Here is a 26,625-nt window from a genome sequence, read left to right as displayed (position 1 = left end):
TGGTTGACTAATTATAAATAAACTCTGAAAGGTATAGCCATAGAATAGTAAATATAAAAATTGATTATTGTATCTTGTCAGAATAAAATAGTACGGAGGCTTCAAATCGGTGGCCTAGAGTGGGTGGATAGAAAATCAACCTATTTTCCAATGCATAGTTTAAGGAAAGACTTTCAACTCTATTAATCTCAAATATTAGATATTTTTCACATAATTATTTTAGTTCTAAACATCAGTAGCAGAATGATGTGCTGAGCACTCTCCTTGTGATCCAGGGAGCAGACCTTTCACAATAGGACATCCCCTGCACAGCCACCAAAGCAACTCAAAGTTACACAATTGGAAAAAAAAACTTGCATGTTATTGAGGATGATTTGGGCCCAGTTGTGCTATCTCCCCACCCCCAGGAGTCTTGACTATTCAAACTGCTGAAGACAAAAAACACCTCACAGAATCTAGGAATTGAGATCTATGTCAAATATCAATGTATGTCTGCTGTCGTAGCATTTACTATGGTGGGGAAGAAGAACAGTGTTTTAGAAAGTAAACAAAGCCATAAATCTCTTCTCTGTATACACAGTAGGCCTTCCATATCTGTGGGATCCACATCCGCAGTTTCAAGCCACCTCAGATCAAAAATATTTGGGAAAATATGTTACCCTGTTTGCTGACATGTACTGTGTAGTTAGATCTACAATGGCTGTGTCTGTACTGAATATGTACAGACATTCTTTTCTTGTCATTATTCCTTAAACAATATAGTATAATAACTATTTATGTAGCATTTACCCTGTATTGGGTATTATCCATAATCGAGAGATTATTTAAAGTATATCAAAGAATCATGTAGGTTATATGCAAACACTGCGTCATTTTATGTAAGGGACCTGAGAGCATCCAAAGATGTTAGTATCCATGAGGGGTCTATCCTCCTTGGATACTGAAGGGCTTTCAAATACCTTCTACCCAGTGTCTGTTCCCCTTTAACTCTTTGATGTGAGTGAAGGGCACCATAGCATGACACAAACAGGTCATATGTTTGAATTGGCGGTGTGCAGGGGAAGAGTAGAGTTTTTCTCTTTGCTTCAGAAATCAAAGATGCAGTACCTGCTGCATACATATCCCCTGAAATTTGCCAGCACTATTCACCAGGCAGCTCCCAGATAAGCAGATGGCTTCTTTAATCATTAAACCCAATTTTTCTAAAATGCTAATTATTTGAGAAAGATAATTTGAAAGTCTGTCATACATTGCAGGAAAAAGTCTTTCATGTCTGTGTTTTTTGCTCCTAAAAATCACAGGGCTATCACCTGAGTAGGCTCAGTTTCTCTCCTTTTATTTAAATCATGTGACTCTTTAATCACAAGAAAGGATAAAAGAGAGTCAATGAGGAAAAGAACCCTTTTTCAGTATGAAGCGCTCAATTAAAAAGGAACCTTTTTTTATTTTTGAAAATCTGCCTTATTGGTGCTTTTTGAACTATGCACATGGAACAGTCTTTCCAATAGCTTCATAGGGCATGTGCATCTCAATTCCTTTTTTTACAAATTTTCATTAGAACATGGAAAACCAAATTGTCCATACGAACCTTAGTTCTTACTATCAACTTGTCAAGCTATAGAGGTCTTGGTCATTGTCCTGGAAAAACTGAATTAAAAGTCATAGAAACCTGGATTTTTGTTCTGGTTCTATGACAAGTCACCTAACCCTTGATAAATGATTCCTCATTTGTAGCCTGTAATAATGGGTTCTATCCATACCTCCTTTATTTATTGGATAAACCATTTCATCCTATAGAATTCCCCACATTCTGAACTTGCATGATGCATTCTTGTAATATCACTTACCGTGTCCTTTATTATCTGTATTTCCTGTGAACTAAGGCAAGAACCAGAGACCTTATTTTGTCTTATTTTGGTAAGACTCGTTCATAGGTAATGCTTTGTACTCTTTATAGCATTGCATTGGGGAGCACATAATGCTCAGACTGGTTAGTGGGTGGTGGTTTTGCCAACCGGATCCATCCATTATAAAGTTCCACATCAGCCTGTCACTTAATGGTTTTTTAAGCTACTGAAGATGATAGCCCAGAATAGATCTTTTATTTTACTAGGGATTTCAAAATAGTAACATCCTAATCCTATCATTCTTCTGTATTTATTAAGTGCCAATCTCGTCTCCACTGTTTGCTTACCCGAAAACAGTTCCTGTAGGAACCCTGACATAAATGTTTAGTTCATTTTATTTTATTTTATTCCTTTATTTTCCAGTTTCAGAATGAATTGGTGCCATAATGTCTTTACACAGTGACCAGTAGTGTCATTATGGACTCAGGTGTTCAGTGCATTTGATATGTTTGAACACTCCACAGTAATTCATGTTTGCATTTTCAGAGCATCTCATCTTTGGCCAATAGGAGCCCCTTTTGGATCATCTCTTGTTTCTTTTGACTCCAGAACTCTGAGAATTTCTTCCATTTTCCATACGCCAGGATGTTCTCAACTCAGCTTGTGCAGTATCTTCCCCATGACTAGAATTAGCCATTTCTCTAAGAAACTCTGGTTGCTTTTAGTAGGAAATGGCATTTAGAGACCACAATCAGGCTGTGTTTTTTCTTTTTCAATTACAAGTTACCTTTAATATTCTTTTGTATTGTGGTCAGGTGTACAGCATAGTGGTTAGTCATGTACTTTACAAAGTGTTCCACCTAATATTGCTGGTACCCACCTGGTACCAGACATAGTTATTGCATTAGTTTGACTATATTCCCTATGCTGCACTTTACACCCCATAACTATTCTGTAACTATAAATTTGTAATTTTTTATTCTTTATTGTTTAAAGTATTAACATATGTCTTCTTTATCCCCCATTGACCTCTCCCCGCCCACCCCCACTCCTGCACATGCCCTAACCCCCTCATGTCTGTGTCCATTGGTTATGCTTATATGCATGCATACAAGTCTTTTGGTTGATCTCTTACTCCCCCCTCACCCTTCCCTGCCTTCTCTCTGAGGTTTCATGGTCTGCTCTGTGCTACTCTGTCTCTGGATCTGTTTTTGTTCATCAGTTTATGTTGTTCATTATATTCCACAAATGAGTGAGATCATGTGATAATAATCTTTCTCCAACTGGCTTATTTCACTTAGCATAATGCTTTTCATGTCCATCCATGCTGTTGCGAATGAATAAGAGTTCTTTCTTTTTTACAGCAGCGTAGTATTCCATTGTGTAGGTGTACAACATTTTTTTAATTCATTCATCTGCTGATGGGTGGAATAGAGCTTTCTGGATAATTAGCTCTGCAATATCTAAGGGGCACCTGGATTTTATGATAATGTCACTGCTTAAATTAAGATACAGAACATGCAGTTTTCTTGTTTATTGAGCTCCAATTTCCCTCTGTGCCTACAGCAATAGCTGGCTCTGTTTTTATTAGAGACCTTTCAGTTTTTTAGTGAGATTAACAAACTTTGTCAAGAGAAAACTAGAGATTCTATTCCAATATGACATGCATTAAAAAGTCCTCCCTTTCTCACTTGTATTTATAGTCTGATAGAGGATCAACAGTATACCAATTTAGTCCTGGTGCAGAGTGACATTTTTGAAACCAGTAAATTCAAGATAATGTGCACACACAGAATTCAGCAACATACGCTGACTGTAAGCGGAGACCCACTATCACTAATGTCACTTTATTCCCATTGCTCTGTTGTGGATTGTACCTGTTTCATATATTTTGTGCCATCGCTGGTTCCAGTCCCTCTGGGTTTATATTGCCCTGATATGAGAAATAAAACTAAACAAAATATTACTAAGGAGGGCAGATACTGTGTCTGTTCTTTTTATTGCTGACTTTTATTAGTGTTTTAAAATCTTGGGCTGGTTTGTGAGAATACCCGAGGTGGTAATGTGAGCTGGGAATTATTCCCAAGGGCTCTATTTTCAGGTGAATCTTGGGAGAGCAGAATATGTGTGTTTTTCTTGGTTCTTTCTGCAGCATGTGTTCGAAGGGCCCCAGCTTAAAACAAACAGTTACAAGACATAGCTCTCACCCTTGGGCACATGAGCCAAATGTAGAATGAGGGGGGAGATGGGGAAAAGTGGGGCTCACTGGGATTTCTCCTTGGTAGGAAAGATAACCTAAGGAAGTGAGGAAGGTGCCTGATTACAAAGGTAGGAATGAACGAGGTGATAAGTGCATTTCAGGATTGACCCAAAGGCTTCTCCAAGGCTGTTACATGAATAATGTTAAATTCAAGTTACTACAAAAAAAAAAAAAAAGTTGTGTGGGTTTTTTTTAATTCTTCTTCATCACTTTAAAAACAACATTATCTGGTCATTCTCACAGAGCCATCTTTAAGGGAATAACCTCTTCCTTGTTCATTTAGGTTTATTCAGCTGGATCTTGGCAATTTGGTATAACGTATGAATTATCTCACTCAACCAATATCTAATTTATCCTTATGGTGAGAAAAATTAAATATTTTTCTTGGTTCCAGCATCTGCCCCAGTCCTTAATCAAGTGTAAGCACACATTTAATTTTAGAACCCAAACCACAAAGTCTTTTCATACTTATGTCTACATGGGATTCTATACTTTCAAGTTTTTCCATCTCTGTAGAATTTTAAATGACATAACTTAAAAATGAAGACACCTTTTCTGAGATCAATAACTGACCTTTAGTTCAGTGCTACTAAGTCATTTTCCAGACATGATCTTTATTGACATAACCCAATGTGTCAGGGTCTCTGATAGGGGTCGGAGTAGGGACAGTAATGCTTTTTGGTGAACCATGTTCTATAACCCTGAGTTACAATAGCATCATCCTGATTGGTCAGAATGGAGCCACTCTGATTGGCTGGTGAATATGCAAATGAGGATATAGCTGTGCTCCCCCTATTGGCCTGGGCAGGTCTTCAGCCCATTGGTGGATTTATGAGCCTAGCAGCTCCTTTGTAAGGGTCAGCTCAGGTGGCAGGAACGCAGTACAATATGCAGCTAGCTCAATGCAGCTTTTCTATGAAGGCAGAGAGCATGAGAAGTTTAACAATGACTAATAAACTGTGTTTATAAATTTCATTTTCAAGTAGTTTAAAATATCTTTTAAATTTCTCCTGAGATTTATTTTTTTACTCAAGCGCATGGTTTATCCATGGCTTATGCATACATGCATGTAAATTATTTGGTTAATCTCTTTCCACCTCACCCACCACTTCTCTCTGAGATTTGTCAGTCTGTTCCATGCTTCAGTGTCTCTGGATCTATTTTGTTCGTCAGTTTATTTTGTTCATTAGATTCCACATATAAGTGAGATCATGTGATACTTGTCTTTCTCTGACTGGCTTATTTTTCTTAGTATAATACTCTCCAAGTCTCTCCATGCTGTCTCAAAGGGTAGGAGAGTCTTCATTTTTATAGCTGCATGGTACCATATCTCTTTTGTCCACTCATCCACTGATGGGCAGTTGGACTCTTTCTAGATCTTAACTATTGTATATAGTGTTGCTAAGAACATAGGAGTGCGTATATTCTTTCTGACTGGTGTGTTGGGATTCTTAGAGTATATTCCTAGAAGTGGGATCACTGGGTCAAATGGCAATTCCATTTTTAATTTTTTGAGGAAACTCCATATTGTTTTCACATGCTGCACAGTCTGCATTCCCATCAGCAGTGCACTAGGGTTCCTTTTTCTCCACTTCCTTGCGCACTGGTCATTTGTTGATTTGTTGATAGTAGCCATTGTGACAGGTGTGAGGTGATACCTCATTGTCATTTTAATTTGTATCTCTCTGATGATTAGTGACTTTGAGCATTTTTTCATATGACTCTTGGTCATCTCTATGTCCTCTTTGGAGAAGAGTCTATTTAGATCCTTTGCCCATTTTTTTAATTGGATTTTTTGTCTTCCTTTTGTTACGTTGTATGAGTTATTTATACATTTTAGAAATTAAGCCCTTATCAGATGTATCATTGGCAAATATATTCTCTCATACAGTGGGATCCCTTTTCATTTTGTTGTTGGTTTTTTGTGCTGTGCAGAAGCTTTTTATTTTGATGGAGTCTCATTTGTTTATTTTTTCTTTTGTTTCCCTTGCCCTAGGAGATATTTCAGCAAATATATTGCTTTGAGAGATGTTTGAGATTTTGTTGCCTGTGGTTCCTTCCAGGATTTTTATGCAGACAGTAATGCAGGGAAGGCCTGGGGAGCGGGTAGAAGCGAGATGGAGGGGGCCAATGGAGGGGGAAAAGGGGAGCATCTATAATACTTTCAATAATAAAAATAATTTTTAAGAAGTGAAAAAAAAAGAAATGCAAGGACACCCTATGTCTTTGTGTCATTAGCTCTTGATTCAAAGTCTTAGGCAAATGCACCTGGATAAATAAATAAATAAATAAATAAATAAATAAATAAGAAGTGTTTGGTTTAATCTCCACATATTGTGGGGTTTTCCAGTTAGGATTCTCTTACTAATTTGTAGTTTGATTCCATTGTGGTCTGAGAGCATACATTGCATGATTTCTGTTTTATTTCGATTTTAACGTGTGTTTTGTGCCCAGAATGTGGTCTCTGTTTGTGAATGTTCTCTGTGAACATGAGAAGAATGTGTACTCTAGTATTGTCAGATGAAGTGTTTTATAGATGTCAGTTACATCATGTTGATTGATGGTGCTGTTGAGTTCAACTATGTTCTTACTGATTTTTCTGCCTCATGGATCTGTCCAGTACTGATAGGGTGTTGAAGTCTCCAGCTATTGTAGTGGATTCATCTATTTCTCCTTGCAGTGCTATCAGTTTTTGTGTCACATAGTAGGATGCTCTGTTGTTAGACACACACATGTTAAAGATTGTTAAGTCTTCTTGGAGAATTGACCCCTTTATAATTATGGAATGCCTTTCTTTGCCCTGATAACTTTTCTTGTTCTGATATCTGCTATGTCTGATGTTAATATAGCTACTCCTGCTTTCTTTCAATTAATGTTAGCATAATCTATCTTTCACTGTCTGTATTTCAAAATGGATATTTTTCTACTCTTTGTGCCAGAGGCCAGGGGACAGGAGGGTTGTTCATTCTTTACTGTGAGGACCTGGTAGGGGTCCTGGGGGTAAGACTCACAAAAGTATGGGGGCCCCTAACAATGGACCCTCCTGGAGTTTATAAGTTTCAGACTTGTCCACACTGAACCTCCAATAATGTGTCTATTAGGATTTAGGTTTTCCTACCCCATTGCAGGTTCTCACTGAGATTTCTGCTCTGGTGAGTTGTAATTCTCTGTATCCACCTGTTTGTCTCTGTAATTTGGGGGTCAGTGGTGTGTCCTGGGACCTCAATTATCTGGTGAATTGTCTAAGAAGAGTTGTTGATTTCAGTTTGTTCAGCTCTTTACTTGTTGTTTGGACAGAGTGATGACTTCCAAGCTTCTTGCATGCTGAACTGTAAACTGATTCTTGATGATTCGTTTTTCATGTCAGCAGAAACTTGTTTTTATTGTCACAGGGGCCTTTGAGATTCATGCAGTTCAAGTTTGAAGAGTTGAGATTAAAATATTTCAGGCAAATCATTTGTTAAAAATCAAATGGGAAATAAATTGACTTGTGTCTTTAGATAAGATTGCAAAGAAAATTGCTTCCACTTTATGAGTGTCCCTGCACAAAACACTTTATTTCGTTGTTTACAAAGTTTTCCTGACAGTTTTCGAAGTTTCACTTAAAAAAAATACAGATCGGAAACACAAAGCCTACAAGAGAGAGCAAAAGAGAAAGAGAAAACTCCAGTTTATCCACAGATTCCCAAGCCTCAATTCCAAATCTAGCCTTCCTCAGCCGTTATGTAATTATGGACTACTGCATCAGGCTTTGTATAAGAAAGAACATATGAAAACCCCAAGCAACAACTTGCGCCCTTCTTAACCAGGCAAGGTACTTTGATAATTAGGCTATAGAACAACTCTCCTTTCTAATGGTTTGGTATGACAATGACTACTTCAATTAACAAGAATATTGGGTACCACCTGCTTTGTATAAAGCATTGGTTATGCTAGTAAATTAATCCTACTTTTCAAAACCTAATATTTAGTTATGGGGTTGCATCATCTGTAAAACGGGAGGTAAGAATAGTTCTTATAAGGTTACTAGGATTAAATGAGATAACACTTGTAGAGATACCACTTGTGCACTGTAGATTAGTTTCCACTCCCTTCCATTCCAATGCAATCCTCTAAGTGCTGTTACTAACAGAGGGCAGAAGCGCCCACAAACATGCTTTGTTTGGGCCCCATACTATTTTATTTTTTTAATTTGAATTACTAGTATCTGATGACACTTTAAAAGTTTTTAAGTTCACATAAAGTCTGGATTTCTAGTTTCTCCTGAAATTTACAATGTCTGGGACCTCCATGGGGTATCACTTTTGGAGCCAAGTGGCTGTCACCCTCTTCGATTACTCTAGTCTCCACCTCTCCTTGTTGTCTTGGGCCTACTTCACTTACTTATGCCACCTGCCTGGCCCTAGTGAGGTATTTGTGTTTGTGACATTTGATGCCAATAAAAATGTGGTGAGACAGATTAATGCAGGAAGCCTTGCTGAGCGCATTGTGAGCTGGGTTTTGAAGAAGGTTCTTGGAGATAGAGGATGTGCTTAATGGATATGAGCTTAAAGCTGTAGGTCTCTCACATGAAGATCTCTGTTTGATTTGAACAGGTTCTCTTGAGTCCTTAAAAGGCTCTTTTTGTGCTTAAAGAAGATCACCATTGAAGTGTGTAGTATGACATCACTGAAATTAGTTCACACCGGGGAGGATTATAGAGGAGAAAGGGCTTCACCTTTCTTCAATGAAATGCAGTATAAGCATTTCATTGGTGCACACATCCCCCCATCCACCACCACTTCCCACGAACAACACCAGAAGTACATTCACTGTCATTCCCTAACCTGTAAGGATCAGAGGAATACAAGCAAGAAAAGACAAAAAGGGGAAGTCAGATGAACTTGGCTATAGCTTTATTCATAGGCGGAACAAAAGAAAATATTGAGGCAATCAGCATAAATTAGTCCAAAGCAAGTCAAAGAGATTCCAGCAAAATTGGGATATTTTGCCTGAATTATGGGGCTAATCATCTCAGTCTTCTACTCAAGTGTTCCTGGGGAGACCTGGCCTAAGAATGCTTTTCCAATGAGCTGGCAAATTCAGAAAGGGAGAGAAAATGTGTTATTGTAACCACAGCTTGAGCCTGGTGCTGCCTCTGTCCAGAACACCTATGGAGAACATCTGAGTCCAACCTGCCTCTCAGATGAGCATGGTTGCCTAGAAAAACTGGGCTCTGGAGAAGGTGATCATGGTCTGCTTGCTGGTGACAGAGGAATGCCAGCACCCAGAGGAGTGAGACTCGCTTACTTTTCAAAATCTTTACAACTTGAATGGTCTCATAGAAGTTATAGGTGATTTTTCCCAACAACTTTTAGAACTAAAAAGAGCAACTTATTAATGAAACAGTTCAGCCCTCAAAGTACGATATTAAAAGATTATTATAACTACAGTCTAGAAAGCATTTGGATTTTGTGGCATTTGGAAATGATGATAAAGATTGTCCATATGGTCTAATGTTGTCAATGCCTTATATTGCATTAGCAATCACCTAATATGGGGGTGATTTTGATTATGTGGCTTACTTTAAATTCTGGTGTGTCCTAGGTCAATCAGAGTCAAGAGCTGCCATTTTCTTTGGTAAATGTTGCTATGTGCTTAGGCAGAATTAGAATATTTTGGGACATAATATTTTAGATATTACGGTGCCATGGTCCTCTTAAAACTTTTCACTTTATACCATCTCTAATTCTATTTTTATCTGTCGTTGGTGCATAAAACCAGCTCCTGTAGTAACAGCTATAAAGACATGTTTGATCTGTTTATTTGTATGTCAGTTCCCCTTAAGTTGATGGCTTTTGTCCAGGTATCTGTAACTTTAGATTAGGAGCTTTGAGTCAATGAGAAGGATGTAGAGCAAGCATGTCAAACTCAAAGGCTAACACGGACCAAATAAACAATGCATGCGAGTTTGACATGCTTGATATAGAGGCCAGTGTTAAACTGTGCCTCCAGAAGAACTGGAAATCTCTCTGCTTTCCTCAGTCCTTTGCCTCCTCTTCCACTGTAGAGGGTAGCCAACAACTTGAGAATTTTTTACCTTCTGCTCTGTTGAGAAACCTTGATGGGGAACTAATTTGGGCTCCTTTGGGGTTTGGTCCAGTGCCATGGCTATCTGGGAATTGAGGGCTGCCCTCCAGGGCTTCCATGGCTTGGGCTCCTCTCCCCGGCGTGGCTCTGCATCACACTGCTCCCTGTATGCACTCCTCACCTCACTTTGCTCATTAGTTCTACCATATGCCTCTTAGATTCATCCTTAGACTATTAGAGTTGTGTTTGGCAAATACACCTACTAGGGGCATCTACTCTTTGGCACTGAATACAGAAATGAAGAAAATAATTTAGTAAAAGGTTAGTAACTAGAAGCATATCAGTAAATAGAAAATGATTCTGTTGTACTACATTAAAATGGTCATTGTCCCTTTTAATTTACGTTACAGTAGCAAGAACAGAAACTGTTTTAGGCCATACAGTCCTAGCGTCACTGTGGATATGTCTGAGGATAGGCAGTGGATGACTTTCATCTCCATCTCTCTGCACCTGACAAAGAACCTGATAGCTAGAAGGCACAACAAATCAATGTTATGAATGAATACGATTAATTCAATAGAAGTTATTCCTGATCGTTTGTCAATACACATGTCAGCATCCCATTTTTTATTCAGACGCATGCCTACATAATGAACTCTCTGTCCTAAGGAAACTAGCCAAGAAGCGGAAGGAGACCATGAGCAGCACGCGGCAGGAGATGACGGTGATGGTGAACTCCATGGACAAGAGCTATGCCGAGCAAGGCACAAACTGCGACGAGGCATTCTCCTTCATGGACACCCACAATCTGAACGGGAGATGTAAGTGCACACGTTTCTTGGCTTCTAATCCATCTCTCTGGTTTTCCAGAGTTCCAGATAGAACTGGGGGGTTGTAAACCCAAAAACTGCCTAAGAATTCTTTTTTGTCTTACTGGTTTCTTGAGTCTCTTTAAACAGCCCTGGAAACTTCTGCATGCGCCATAGGTCGCTTGGGTGAGATGATATTGTACAGGTGGTAGGTCCAGATCCCAGAGGAAAGGAGGCCACAGTTACGGTTCTAGAAAGACTTAGAGACCAAGGGCTTTTCTCCTCTCCAAGAAGGCACATGGTTCTCATCATTCTCTTGTTGTTTAGATGCTATTTGTAAGCTAACCAGGCATTGAATTACACATGAGAAGCCTACTATAAAACAGTTCACTAAATGCCAGTAACCAGTTAATTGATGATTTTTTCAGCTGACAGGTTCTGCCTTTATTATAGGGCTATCAGTGGCAATTAATAAGTTAAACTGTATTTCCACTTCACAAGTCTTACATTTCACACTAGGTGGGTAAGCCGAGCTCAGCTCATACCTTCCCATACTAACACCTGTGATCCAGGTACAGGCATTATTTCAGGAAGCTAACAATTATGTTGATTATACGAAATACAAAAAGAGCAGTTGTTGTGTCCCTGGTGTTCTTCTCAGAAACCAGAAGTAAATCCCATGTTGTATACCTGACTCTGTGGTTCACGGCCCTATTGGGTCCAAGGTCAGAGGTTTCTTCACCATGTGAAATCCATGCCACAGACGGCTGCTCACCATGGCTGCATGATCAGGCTGTAGGACAGCATGGGGATGGGATAAAAGTGCACTAATAAAAATGTGTAAAAGCTGGGAACCTCGTGGCTGAAAGGCATAGGAGTCTAGTCTCCGGGGGGGAGAGAACAGATAGCAGGGTGGACAGTGTGTGCTTGTGTCCTGACCTCCCATTGGGCCTGTTCTGATTCTGCAGCTCCCCCCATCCACTTCTCTCTCCAGTCACCATATAGTCACCACACCTGCCTTCTCCCAGGCCTTGCCTTTCTCCTACATTCAGCAAAGCTTCATAGAGTTCAGTTGCCTACTTCTCTCTGTGGTGGCTACGGTTGTCCACCTGTTCCTACTTAGAGGTGCTACATTTATGCACAATAAACTTTATCATAATGCTCTAGCCTGGTGGAGTAGGAGTTCAGCAGATATGACTTTGACCAGCACTCATTGTCCTTAGTCATTGTCCTTAGCCTTACATCTTCAATGTAGGTGACAGAATATGTGGTACATCACAAGCTACATATTACATTTTTCACATTATGATGCATTTGTTGTGGGCTGGGATGGGAGAAGTCCTTCCCACCCCAGACAAGGTTAGAATTTTTGTAGTTGCAGTTATTTCTTGAATGATACTATGTAGGGGACCACATGTTCTCACTTTCCAGGATAACCCATTAATGTCCCCAATTTTCTATTTCATGGTGCAATTCCTCACGCATAAATTTACTTGGAATTACCTGCCCAAAGAGCAGAGACCTACATTAATATTTTCTAGGCTTGTGAAGTTTGAACAACAGGGGATATTTGCCTCTGGACAGGAAATTTAATTTGATATTACTTTTTCAAAAGTGAATGTATCTGTGGCAATCCAAAAATGCTCATGCACAGAGAACTGCCTCAGAAGCCAGCATCAGCTTCCAAGCCAGCTCATTTGCTATGAGGCATTATTTTGGGCCTCCCATCAATGTAGCCCAATAGAAGAAACAAAGCAATAGGCATTTCATTTTCTTCCCACTCTTTGAGCAATGAGTAGATCTCATCAAATTCCATCTACCGGTAGTGACTCCAACAGTAAACTTTATCATAATGCTCTCTCTCTCTTAATGCCTTTAAAATAAGAGAGCAGTTACTGAGGGAGGAAAAGTGTTCATTAGGCCACTGAGGCTCCAGCCCCAAACCTATTACAAATCTGAGAATGTTTGAGATCTTTTAAGGTTGGGACAAAGTGCTAGCAGTTGGGAAAGGAGTACCTTTTGGAAATGTGACAGCGAAAAGTGAGATCGGACAATTTAAAAATAAACACAAGCATATGTAACCTGCCCACCAAAGTAAATGGGAGTTGCACATAAAAAGGAGGAAAATAGATATGTATAGTGGGAATGAGATTAATTTGTCTACTAAAAAAACTAAATTATTTAAAATACCTTTTATTTAAAGATGAAAATAAACGTGGTTATTTTGTGTCTGCTTTGCACATTTTTCCAACCATGTAAAAGTGTCTGCAGGTAATAGGCATTATTCTTGCTGACCCTAGCATATTTTATAGGTACTCAGGTTTTTTTGTTCTTATTTTCATCACTCGCTCTCTTTTTTCCTGGCAGCTTACCATAAACATGCTTTATAAATGTGATGCTTTTCTATTTTAGAAAAATATATTGTAAATAATAGGCAGCCTGGGTTCTGGCTATTGCTCTATTATTCACTAATTCTACACTTTAAAAACAAACACGGGTGAAACACCATCCTTAAAGGAACTTCTCCAGGAGAGCTAACTATATTAGCATGTCATTAGAATAAAGATAACATACAATACCATCAGGATTTGGTAGTGGTTCCCATAATAAAATGATGTAACTGGGTAGGAACTCAACACCTAATAAATCATATACCTTCATCACAGGAGTTAAAATTTAGACTTTCATTAACCTGCTTGGGCACATTAAAATTATTTATCTGAACACTTTAATTAAAGTGTTTTTAAAGCACTAATCAATTAAGACGTTGAAGAGAATTAACAAACTAAAAACAGGAAATATCCAATTACAGTGGAATCTCAGATAAATTGGATGGGATTGACTTTCCTCTTAATGATAGAGAGGAAGAGAAGGTTGAATCTTGAGAGTTTCAGAGGAATAGTTCAAATAAAAATAGCATTGTATAGAGATTGAAAAGACAAATAGGACAATATGTGGGCCTGCAGAGTTGACCTGACGTGCAGCACACATGACACCTCACCTTTATTTTCCACAAACCAGGTCAGGGCATGGTGGGAAGTTCTCTGAGTATCCAAAAGATGAGGAAGGGGGTGGATTTTGCAACTTATAAAAACCATGTGTGGACGCATGATCAGTTCAACTTGACAGCAGAATTTTCAGGCAAAGGCTAGAAGTCAAAGTAGAAGCCTAATGCATTTCTTGATTCGAAATGGCAGCTGTGGCTATTGGTTTTTCTTCGTTTGTGTGGTGAGAAAAGCTTAAGTGATAAGAGGGAGCTTGTTCTCTAAAAGACAGGTAGTTCCCCAGAGAGAGCAGAAATGGTAATACTTACCACGGGGACTTCAGTAAACCCATGTGTTTCTGCAGTCAGGTCTACTCCAGCTGGTGTCCCTGGAAGTGATCGGAGTGCCATGCTTCCAGGTATTATTGCCTCTGCATCCGCTGACTAGCCTTTCTCTTACTTACAGCTGTGTCTTCACCATCGTCCTTTACAATGAAAACAAACACACTGAGTACGTCGGTGCCTAATTCCTATTACCCAGGTAACAGATTTTTCCATGGTTTCGTCTTTCATAAGCCCTAGCAGTCAGACTCAGTCAATGCTCGCCTTGCTGTCCATGATGCTTTAGGGGCTTAATGTGTCTGATGTCCTATAACCCGGTGCTTTCTATGGCTTTCTGTGGGAATATCGGGGGGCCTTTCATCAATCATTTACTGTTCTTTCTCTTTTTACTTTCTCTGCATTGACCTGCTTATGATGTATGACAGACCCATTTGTGCCAACTGCAATTTTAGGTGAGAACATTTCCCTTTATCACAGTTTATTGCAGGAGTAATTTAGAGAGTCAGTGGCAAGTCTTTGGGAGAATGGAGTTTTAATTCTGTATGATTCAGTGATTGCAAGTAGGACACGGGGGTAGTGGGTGGCCTCGGGTGGGGGATGGAGAATGGGGACGTAGATAATAAAAAGACTTTCTCCAGATAGTCTCTATTGGTAAGAAGGATTTGCCTCGTGCATGTTGGAAATGATACCAAAAGGCTCAAATGAACAATCCCAGCTCCAGTATTGTCCCTTTTTGTGTTCCAAATTTAAAGTCAAGTCTGATCCCAGAAAAATAGCACAGTATGTAATCACTCAGCTGTTTACTTCCAAGAGCTGAATTCTGTCCAATGTGACAGTCGTACAAGTGAAAATAGCTTGTTATTTTCACTTACTGCTAAGCACTAATAACTTCAATTTCAAAAATAGCATTTTTCTAATTACAGTATGCTGAACATCATGCAAAAAAAATGATCACAATAGCCTTTCGGCCCCTTACCCCTCCTCAGAGACACTCAGGGCACCCAGCATTCCAAAGTATCTGTGAGCACAGTGGAATTTCAAAGGAGCTGATGTTCCCAACAGCTAAATGACAAGATGGCACCTTATAATCACATGGTTTACTATGTGTCAGATGTCACTAGAAATGAGATAAAAAGTTAGAAATAAAATGTGGGGCAGAACTGTTCCCAGTGGGGAACGAAAGGAGGAAACATCCCTTTTGTCCAGTATAAGAAGGGTGAGGAGAAATAGCATTACCTGGCTATGAAATGGCATTGCCAAGCCAGGAGGAGCTGCTACTGCATTTGAGACGCACATATAACCCGCGTGTAGCACGGCTGTGTCCTCCTTCTACCACTAATCTTGCCAAGGAGCCCAACACAAAAGGCTTCAAGGTGCATAGCAAGTCCTTTTAGCCAGAGCTCCATCCTCAGCTGTGACGCCTCCTAACTCTCTTTACAAGGGTTTATATCTTTACAATATAACTCCCCCCCCCCCCCCCCCCCGCTTCTCTTTTCTCTAAGTTGTTACGATTTTTGTAAAGAGGGTGATTATGTTTTTCTTATGGTCTTTTCTGGGCTTAAGCAAATTCATTGCCTGAGGAAAAAGTGAACTCAGAAGTATAAGAATGGACATAAATCAGAATTTTTGAATTTGCATGATTTTGGTGGCTAACAAACAAAACCCACTAAAGCTCTCACCTTTTAATACCAACTATCAGGGAAAAAAGCTGCATTTTTATTCTTTTCATAAGTGAGGGGGCGTGGGCTAATCTTAGGCTCCTGAACAATGCAATCTACATGCAGATGACATTTGCAGAATCTTCGGATAGGCAAAGATTTGCATTTCTTTGTGTGCCTTGCCATTCATTCCCCGTTCCTCGGGTAGACATTCTGACCTTGGGGGAGCTGCGAGCAGGGAGAGCTGTGTTGCACATTGTCAGAGGGAAGAAACTGTTCAGGTTTCACAGCAGGATTTAGATAAGCTTATTAAACAAATATCATTTTTTAAAGTCGCTGCTTCGTTATTATGAACACTAATGACATCTTTTAAAGTTGGTTAGGCTTCTTTACTGAGAGAGAATCATTTGAGCAGACAATTCAAGGAGCAAAAATGATGCACATTGTGAAAAATAAGTCAGCTGGATAGACAAATAGCTGTTAGCCATGTCTACCTTATACATGTACCACCGTAAGAAATGGTGCTGCTTGGGAACTGTTCTTCCACGTTATTTGGTGCAAATGTGAATCTGTATATTGCATACTAAGGATCAGTGAGGTTATCGCCTGAAACTGGAAAGAAGATAAGCTGTGTATCCGTTCTGGTACTTTTTGAGAGTAGAACTAATATCACTTTGGAAGAAATGTTTCTTGTGACTCAGAGCTTGGCACAATTAAATCTTCTCGTTTCTCCACCTTTTATTCTCACAGGCTAAGGTCCCCCGTCCTAATGTATAGAGCTTTAGTATGCCTATACATCATTTTCTAGCAAAAAAAAAATAAGATAAATAGATGGATGGGTCGATCAATTGATCGATTCTCCCTGACCTCAAAAACACAGCATTTATTTCAATTCAGGATTTTTTAGCTGGCTTGTTGAAAATTCAAGATAGCTTATTAAAGAATATAGGTAGCATTCATTCTCTGTTTTTAGAAAACCATCAGAACTATTAGTAAGAAATTTTATTTCTGATTTCCTCTTATGCATACTTTTAAATTTAAAAATGTCAATGGGTAAATTTTAACAAACATAGGAAATTAATGTGAAATTGTATGTTTTATCAGTAATAATTCTTTTTTAAGAGGTTGTGGACACTGATTACTCACTAATGTGGGTGGAATCAAGAATTTCCACTAGTTTAGGTGACCCAATTTCATAACAGCTATTGCACAAGGAACGTCCTATTTCCTCTTTGAGATCTAAATGCTGGATAAAAGTACTCTTTTCTTAGATGGTCTCAGTAGTGTTTAAATGCTTTAGGACACATCCACACTGGTAATGAGGCCGAGATGTCACAGTGCCGTGGGAGATGATGCATACAATGGTAACAGTGGTTTTAACCACATGGTTAAAACTTGCAAGAATGCCCAGCCCTGGATCACAGCGCTGCTTGGTCACCAGCGTATCCACTTAAGAGGCCCAGATGATTAATTTAGGGGAAGTTTAGAAGGTCAGTCCACAATGGAGGGCATTTAATTACGTTCATCCCAAAAGGTGCAAAAGTGAGGGAACAAGAGAGGCACAGGCGGGGAACTAATTAATGTTCCATTTATTTTAGTATAAAGAAGAAACTTTCTACTGGGGTAGCTAAAGCTCAGCGGATTCAGTACTTCCGTAGCAGTCCTGTATCCCACTTTATGAGCTTGGCAGTCGCCAGCAAGCAAACCTGACTTGAAAATTTCCCGGTTTATTTGTGACAGTTCTAATAAAATGAGAACAGGAATTTCTAAATTTCAAAGTAATTCCAAATGGAAAAAAAAATCATAAAATCAACTTACCACCCTTTTTATTTTGTCTTTGTGTCTTTAGCCACCTTGTAGTGATCCAGGTGCCATTTCAGCAACAGCGACATAGCTACACACTTGTGTACCACCTTTCATACCATGCATCCCCAGGTGCTTTGCAATGCAGATAGAAGTGAGGTTTCAAAACCAGGCCCAGCTAATCAAGTGCCCTTGAGCTAAATTTCCTTTGGACCTGAACTTCTCAGTTTAAAAAACAAACCCCATAGCTGAATTCCCTATTGATAAACAATCTGGTAATTTAAAAAAAAAAAATGAACAAATTTAATTATTTATACTTGAAATAGATTCTTATTTATTATCCTCATTTTAAGTGACTTTGCATTATATTTTGATGAGACACATTCTCATTATAAACAGCTAAAGGGATTCAGCATTATTATGAGTTAACCTGTAGAATATGAAACTCTTAATCTAATAGCACTTTCCTACATAAGACATTTTTAATAGCTACAATTTCTGCAGTTCATTCATCTAATTTACTAGTAGTCTTCCATTAAAACACAGCCTCTTTAGGCTTATTTGACCAAATTTTCACATTAATTTTGTAGTACAATTTGGTTGACCTGTTTCAGAAATTCAAATAAGAAGCTTTAGTCGTTACTTGGTTCTTGGGGGATGAGAAGCAATTGTGATACTTCTTTAACTCCTTTTTGAATAGAGTACATAAACACCTCCATCCTTACGAGAGGGGAGACTTGAGGCTTTGCCCTCTGACCACCTCTGTATAGAAAACTTAACTGTCAAATTAAAGCACAAAATAAAAACTACCTGTAATTATTCACACAGTATTATTGCTTATGCCCTGTTTCCTTTTTCTCCTCTTTTCTCCTGATATGTATCTTCTTAAAAGTGCCAATAAATGGTAAGTTCTCCCATTCACCCCATGGAGAAGGTGTGGAGGGAATGGGGGTGTGTTTCTCATCTGTAGACCCTGACGAAGCCAGCTGGCTCTGCTGCGTGTCGGCCTGCATGTTAGCTCCTGTAGAACATTCCATGTGTGATGTGCTGGTCCACAGTATTTTGTCAAGCTTTCTGATCCTGGAGCATGCAAAGTGACTCATCACTACCCTTTCCTTTTCCGCTTTTCTTTGATTTCGTGTATCAAGTCCATTCTCATTGCTAGCTTTATAAGCCACACCATTTTGTGCTCTTTTATTTTGCTCACAGAACATTTGTACAGAGTTCATTTTCTTCATCATACAAGTTAGGTAACTAATCTTCAGAAGAAATCCAAGACTGGTTTAATACCAAGCCTTGATGAAGTTTCAGACTGAAACTTCTATAAACTTAGCATCCAGAGGCTAAAGGGTTCTTACCAACCAGCTTTGTGAAAGAAATAGATCGTTTGGACTGCTTTGTAAAAAGCAAGATGTCTGCCTCATTCCTATCAGTATTGCCAATCCCATTTAAATTTCTAAACATTTAACTTTTCTTTTTTTGCTAAGCCATTGTAGGGATTATTGCAGCTATAGGTTGAGGGGATGTCAGCACCACTTCTTAGCATTTTCAGTGACTTTGACATAGCCTGCTGGTTCACCCTCACTCTCTCCTTACCTTCTTCTCCTAGATGAAACCCACACGATGGCCAGTGACACCAGCAGCTTGGTGCAGTCGCACACGTACAAGAAACGCGAGGCAGCCGAAGTGCCCTACCAGACGGGGCAGCTGCACCCCGCCATCCGGGTAGCAGACCTGCTCCAACACATCACGCAGATGAAGTGCGCCGAGGGCTATGGCTTCAAGGAGGAATACGAGGTGAGCATGAGCTCAGCACCAGGGCCCCTCTCAGCCTTCCTGGGCATCATGCCAGGCACTGTGCTCCCAGCTCACTCAGTCAGCCAGCGGGCCCCATGAGGGCTGCCGGAAAGAGCCCAGGTATTCCAGCCATGGCTCCATTTCCCTCTGGCGGGGAGATGTATTACTAGGAAGCTAGCGTGCATTCAATGGAAACAGGAGGGCCACTTGACCTTTGCCCCCATTCTGCATAAATGCAATGAAAACAGAGGCCCCCCAGGCTCTCTTCCTCATTCTTGATCACTTTGGCTTTTCCTGTAATTAAATATGATGTTAAATCCTGATAATTTTGTATAGTTATCTCAGGAAGAAACTACCCACTCAAAACAATTATAGACAACCAGCCGTGCCATGTGGTGGAGATTAGAGGGACTGGTTAGTGTCATCGTGGTAATGGCTGTGATTGTCCGGCCAGCCCAGGAGCAGGTTGCTGACCCAGGATCTAGTGTGACAGCATCAGGGCATTTCCAGGAGTGGCAATATTCTCTGACCCTGTGTAAAATGTAGGGCTCATCTCTTTTACGGCCTCTGTCATTGACCAGTTTTTTTGGAAAGTCGTTCAAGAACTAAAAAGAATGAATTGATTTGAAGAAGTCTGATTCAAAGAAGCCCATGCTACCTGAGTGTCCAAGTCGGGGGGAATAGGTTTCTCTTTTTACCTTGTTAAAATTAGGTCACAGTCACTGGTGAAAAAAAGGTAGCATGCTTATAGTAAAAATAGGGTTCGCCCTAGCCGGTTTGGCTCAGTGGATAGAGCATCAGCCCGCAGATTGAAGGGTCCCAGGTTTGATTTTTGTCAAGGGCATGTACCTTGGTTGAAGGCTTGATCCCTGGCCCTGGTCAGGGCATGCGGGAGGCAACCAACCAATGTATCTCACATCAATGTTTCTCTCTGTGTGTCTCTCCCTCTCCCTTCCACTCTCTAAAATAGAAAAACAAAAATAGAATTATATAGTTATGTGGTTTTTTAATCTTAGAATGTGTTTCTGGTGCCGTATTGACCTGACTAGCTCACAATTGGAGAACATTTTGTCTGGAATGAGAGTATTTTTAAATCAGTTCCTACCATCTACATTTCCTACAAGTTTCAAACTGCTTTGTCTCCTCTTAGGGAGCACTTGATACTTCATGTTATGTTCCAGGTGCCATATTGTCTTAGGTTTAGCTCCATTTCCAAGCTTACTGGCCAGGCTCCTTACAGCAGTGAGAGCCACACCACTGCAATGGCTGATGTTCTTTTAAGTCTAGGTCTTCAGTCCAATGCAGACAAATAGACACACTTTGTCTGCTGACATGTGCATCCTTGTATGTTGCCAGTGGACCTGTGTTCAGGTTCAACAAAGCCAAGGAAATGAACTCAAACCAAGCCCCAAGGGTTTGATTTCAGTCCAGGAAATATTTTCAGATGAAGTACTGCATTTAGCAACCCTGGAATTCTTATTTAGCGATTTAGTTTTACCTTTAGTGATTTATAATTCAGTGAAATTGACTGCCTTTGCATATTCCCTCATGCAGTTTTAGAAGCTAGCTTAGGAATTAATAGGATTAAGAGTAAGACTCCAAAAGCATTAATATCTTATGAAAGACAAAATTAGGTTATTGAGAAAATATAAGCCTAATGAATAGAAGTGATGTCTGAGTTCTGAATGCAAATATTACTCAAATGTTTATTAAAGATATTAATGTCAAAGAGATTAGTTATAGGCTCAAATAACAATTCATAAAGTAACCTGATAATTTTTCATGGACTATTTAAAAATACCTACCTTGGCACTTCCTATAACACATTATAGGTGATATATATTTGAAAGTGTGCAAAAACGTATTTTCTATTCAGAGATCCTGCAGAAATATGGCTTGTAAGTGCAAACAATTATACTCATTTTAAGCATATTATAATTCATGATTCACTGAGTAGTTATACTTTGAAATAAAATGATTTATTAATTAATTACATTTTAAATACTCTTTCTCATTCTAGCTAGTCAGTGGATCAGAAAGGACTGCTTAAAAGTAATATGGACAAGTATACCAAATCATCACATTATAGATCTTAAACTTACATAATGTTACATATCAATTATACCTCCATAAAGCTGTGGACAGAAGTAAATGCTTAAACACCAAAACCATTATAAAACAAAGAAAAAGAAAGAAGGAAAAAAGAACATATACTAGAGAGGAAAGCAGGAACAAATAAGAAGGTGCTATTGAGAGAAATATGAAATGGAAAATTCTGTTAAGAATAAGCCTAGCACTGAGTGATTTTCAGATGATTAAATACCCCTCCCGGGGGTCAGGGGAGGACAAGGTGCTGATGTTGGCGGAGGACCCTGGTGGGACAGAGGAGATGGGATGTGAGGAGGGATGCTGGTGGGTGGGGAAACCTGTGCAGTGACTGCAGGGAGACGGACGCCTGCTAAGCTGTGTCTCACCTCAAGCCTGGAGTCCTATCTTTGCCATCCTTGCCTGCATGTGTCACTGAATCACATGCTCATGTCTTTTCTAGAGGCACAGCCAGGCTGATGGGAATTAAAGGAACTGTCCAGGCTGTATTTACTGTGCTCTACATTCTCTAATCTTAGGGAATATTTATTCTAGTATGAATCTAGAAGCCCTCAGGCTATTACTTTTTACGTTTATTTGGCTTTAGAACTCTAATCAAAGGTACCTCTTTGAATGGTGCTGTGAAGTGTGTATCTTCCCTTTAACATGTCCCAGGAGTCAGGAGTGTTGTGCAGCCTGGCGTAGTGTGAATCCCTCAGGGCAAATACTGAGAGGCCGTGGTGTGGACATGGGCTCTGGCTCCAGACTGCCTGCCTATATGGCAACTCAACTCTGTTGCCTAATACTAGCTGTGTTACCTTGAGCAAGGTGTCTAACCTCTCTGGGCCTCAGTTTCCTCATCTATGAAATGAAGTAACTATGGTATCAACCTCATAAGGTTGTATGAGGATTAACCCACTTAATGCATCATGAATGCTAGAACAGTATCTGACATTCAGTTCAAGTCTTAGCTAGGAAAAGAGGAAAATACTAATACAGGGTGGGACAAAAGCAGATTTACAAATGTTCATCTGGAAAACAGTACATTCATAAATAAGAACACAAGAATAAACTGTTTTTGTATATTTACAACTATAAACCTACTTTTGCCCTACCCTATTAAGATTCAAAGGCAGAAGTTCACGCGGTGTCCTTTATGGGGAAACGGTGACACACTGTGGTTCAGTACATCTGTCATCTCTTGTGGTCAGCACTCTGAGGATACAGTGAGCCAGTCACTTTATGGAAAGGACTCAGTACATTTTTGCTTTAGCTATAGGGCAGTGGTTCTCAACCTGTGGGTCGCCAACCTGTGGGTCACGACCCTTTGGGGGTCCAACGACCCTTTCACAGGGGTCACCTAAGACCATCGGAAAACACATATATAATTACATATTGTTTTTGTGATTAATCACTATGCTTTAATTATGTTCAATTTGTAACAATGAAAATACATCCTGCATATCAGATATTTACATTACGGTTCATAACAGTAGCAAAATTACAGTTATGAAGTAGCAATGAAAATAATTTTATGGTTAGGGATCACCACAACATGAGGAACTGTATTAAAGGGTCGTGGCATTGGGAAGGTTGAGAACCACTGCCATAGGGCTAGGTAATTTCCCTACTATTTATCAAATATCATCAAAATCTCCCATTAAAAAGTAATTTACATAGTAGGTAGGTTTGATTATGTGAATAAAATTTGAGAACTGAATAAATAAGTATTTTTAAATCAATGCTATCACCTTTAATTGCTAAAATAGTATTTTCATATCTGTTAGGAAAGTCCTAAGGAATGGTGTAACTGGAGACCACTTCTCAGAAAAAAAGGTTCTACTGGTGTTTGTGGCAAGGCAGGGTTTAGGAGAAAGTTTAATTAATAAATTGCACTTAATTTACCAGAGAACACTGAACAAGTGGTGTGAATCTGACACTGCTGGGTGCTGGGCGCCCTGCCTTCCGGAAGCTCACTCTGCAGGAGAAAGCAGCCACATAGCGAATGCAGTGGGTTAAACCTCACAAGAGAGACTTGCAGTGGTGCTTTTAAGGCCACTGGGGACATCTGAGCCAGGCTGGGGTGCAGCACTGAGTTAGGATGACCTTTTCCTTAAAGGATGAGCAGGAGTTGGCCAGGAGAAGGTGAAAGAGGGCAGCTTTCAGGTAGACACAAGTAGAACAGGGTGCACTGGGAAACTGGCCTGAATCCTTGGAGGGCCTGGCAGGTGTGGGTAGTCGGGGCTTCAGTCATGAAGGGCCCATGTGTCCTACTAGAGAGCTTGGACTTGGACATCATTCTGGAAGCATGGGAAAAGAATAAAGACACAGATAACATGAGTTTCATTCCTGTACTTGGATGAAGATCTATTTAGTACAAACAGCTTAATTGTAAAACATTATCTGTACAAGGCACAGAGGAATTGATCGAAAGGTAATAATCAACCCCCAAGAAAGAAAAGGGAGAGGAAAATGTATCATGGAGAAAGTATAATATGAACTCCATCACTCTGCCCCTGTTCAGAAATGCTATGGCATGCTTGGCTTGGACACTTGTTGAAGCAATGAATTCCTTCAGGACTGGAGCATACATGGGGATAAATGTCAAGGGAATCCCCAGTTGCTACTGTGACTCAGCGTAATCATCCAGTTAGTATTCCTGGTTTTCTTCAATCCATGTACATTGGGAAAACCTGCCATCTAGATTGTAAATAGTTTTGAAACAGTGACTTTTTCTCTGTTGACAGTGATTCAACCAATTCGTCTTTATCTTTTCCAAGACAGAAATGTCTGAAAATTGGCCTAAACACGGGAAGGATTTATTACTGTTCAAGTAGACAACAGAAGTGTGTCCAAACAAAAGGGAAAAACATGTGCTGGGGATGAGACAGCGCGGAGTTCAGTGCAAATTTTGTATTTGATTTTGTTCTAACAAGATCGTCGTATGGCATGTCTCACTAGGGAAATGCAATAATTTGATTCAAAAGAAACTCAGACATGAATCACAATAGAAAAGTAAACAGGTTGAATTGAACAGAAAATGGCATATTGTCTGTGGAGAGTGGATGGGGATCTCTGGAGAAAGACAGAGGAGAAAGGGCAAGTTTATTTGCTTTGCTGTGAAAGAGGAGCGGGTTCTTTTTCCCAACAAGTAGAGTGGTGTGTGATAACCCCTTGGGAAAATCTGTGGGTTTTCAAAAAATGAAAAATGGAGGTGGCTGCACTGAAGGGAAACTGTGAGGACTGAGCTGTCCTGCACCTACAGACTTCTGGGCCTGTGAAAGAGGGTGGTTGGCCAGGATGCAGCAGCTATACCCTGCACCCACAGGGCGGTCCTACACATGGTGACCTGTGCCCACCAGTGCTCTCTGCTCCTGCAGCGTTTGAGCTGCAGTGCCCCACATGCCATACTAGTGAGACAGGAGGGGTCCCCCCTTCCCGGTGGCCCTGCAGGGCTGGAAGTTGAGATTCACCCCATCTCTAGTCCCCAAAAGGCCTTTGGTCCTCGGTTTTGTCTTGTTTTTAACTCATTCTCCATCTTTGGGGATCCAAGAGGAAAGAAACTAACCTTCAGTGCGAAAACAGTCATGTGATTCTGAAAGAGTACATTTTTCTCTCGTTGTAAAATTAAGAGAAAGGAAGGACAGCAATTTAATTAAAACTGCTCCTAGATAGGGCAACCTGAACAACACAAATGGCACTACATCCGTACCTATGATACAATTTAATGTATAAGTTAGGCACATTAAGAGATTCACAATAGTAGCTAATAATAAAATAGAACAATTATAACAATATACTATAATAGAAGTTATATGAATGGCTCTGGGGCCATTATTAAGTAAAATTAGGGTTACTTGAACACAAAGCACTGAGATAGCACATAGTCAGTATGATAACTAAGGGCCCCTAAGTGACCAATGAGCGGGAAGCATATACAGTGGAGACACTGGACAAAGGGATGGATGACTCATGTCCCGGGCAGGATGGAGTGGAAATGCACTTGATTTCATCACACTATGTAGAACAACATTCAATTTAAAGCTTATGAATTGTTTATTTCTGTCATTTTCCCTTTAATATTTTTGGACCATGGTTAACCACAGGTAACAAACTGTGGAAAGTGAAACCACGGGTAAGGGAAGGACTACTATGTATTTGACAAAGTTGTGACAAGTTAAGAAGGACTTATCGTTAAAACATCTCACTTGCCCTGCAAAATCTGTTTTATATTTACTTGCCTCCCAGGCAAGCCAAAGAAATCTTCAACAAAATCCTGAAAACCACCCCGTCTCTGTGGAGGTTGCGGTTATGATCGCCCGTTCAGATGCCCTTAGATGGGGCAGGCCCTTGGCTGGGAAGGCAGGCCCCGTCTCAGATGGGCTGACAACAGACCCAGAGGAGAGGAGCCAGGTGCCTAATCTCTCCCCTGTGGGAGGTTACTGGCAGAGGGAGAGTGGCATGTACCTTTGGAAAAATTTTAAGAGCAGAGCACATCAGCCCCTTTGTTGAGTTTTGAAAACGGAGACAGGGCAGGTGGAATAATAGGTACTGTGTGATACTCAGCTGATAGAACCATGGCCTGACACAGCTGGTTCCGTGCGTCCGCACAGTCCGGGGTGGCGGCACCCGCTTCGCTCACCTCCAGCCCACACACTCTTCAGATGTGCTTTTCAGTTCCTATTTCATATTCTCAGGCACCAGCTGAGTCAATCAATTGCCACAATCAGTGCAGGTTATTTTCTATCCCACAGGAAACAAAACAAACAAAACCATTGAAAGCTAAGGACGGGGAGTGGGGAGCGTTGGCAAGCACTGTAAACGCATTAAGAATCACACAGCTGCGCCTCCAGTGGCTGCGGCAGCCAAGTGAGTTTTGATGTGTTTTTTCCTATAATTATGATGGTGATGCAGAGCCAGGCCCATAACAAAATGACAAAAACGTCTATCTGAATTTTGAGGTTGCTTCAAG

The 26,625-nt window shown here is 40.1% G+C and overlaps 1 protein-coding gene across 12 annotated transcripts in view; it reads left to right on the top strand.

Moving 5' to 3' along the window:
- Nucleotides 1-26,625, top strand: part of PTPRM (protein tyrosine phosphatase receptor type M) — a 666,818-nt gene that overhangs the window by 513,378 nt on the left and 126,815 nt on the right. For 4 of the 12 annotated variants that reach the window (XM_036321434.1, XM_036321431.1, XM_036321430.1 and 1 more), the window contains 5 exons: nucleotides 10,846-10,997; nucleotides 14,435-14,509; nucleotides 14,736-14,762; nucleotides 18,664-18,675; nucleotides 19,381-19,568. In XM_036321434.1, the coding sequence (XP_036177327.1) occupies nucleotides 10,846-10,997; nucleotides 14,435-14,509; nucleotides 14,736-14,762; nucleotides 18,664-18,675; nucleotides 19,381-19,568 (454 nt within the window). The remainder of the gene's footprint in view (nucleotides 1-10,845; nucleotides 10,998-14,434; nucleotides 14,510-14,735; nucleotides 14,763-18,663; nucleotides 18,676-19,380; nucleotides 19,569-26,625) is intronic. The other 8 variants (XM_036321438.1, XM_036321437.1, XM_036321436.1 and 5 more) reach the window with 3 other exon arrangements.

This window comes from Myotis myotis, unplaced genomic scaffold, assembly GCF_014108235.1.
Source record: "Myotis myotis isolate mMyoMyo1 unplaced genomic scaffold, mMyoMyo1.p scaffold_m19_p_9, whole genome shotgun sequence".
Lineage (NCBI taxonomy): Eukaryota > Metazoa > Chordata > Mammalia > Chiroptera > Vespertilionidae > Myotis > Myotis myotis.
Note: the sequence above shows the minus strand (reverse complement) of the source record. Positions and strands in the feature narration are given on the sequence as shown.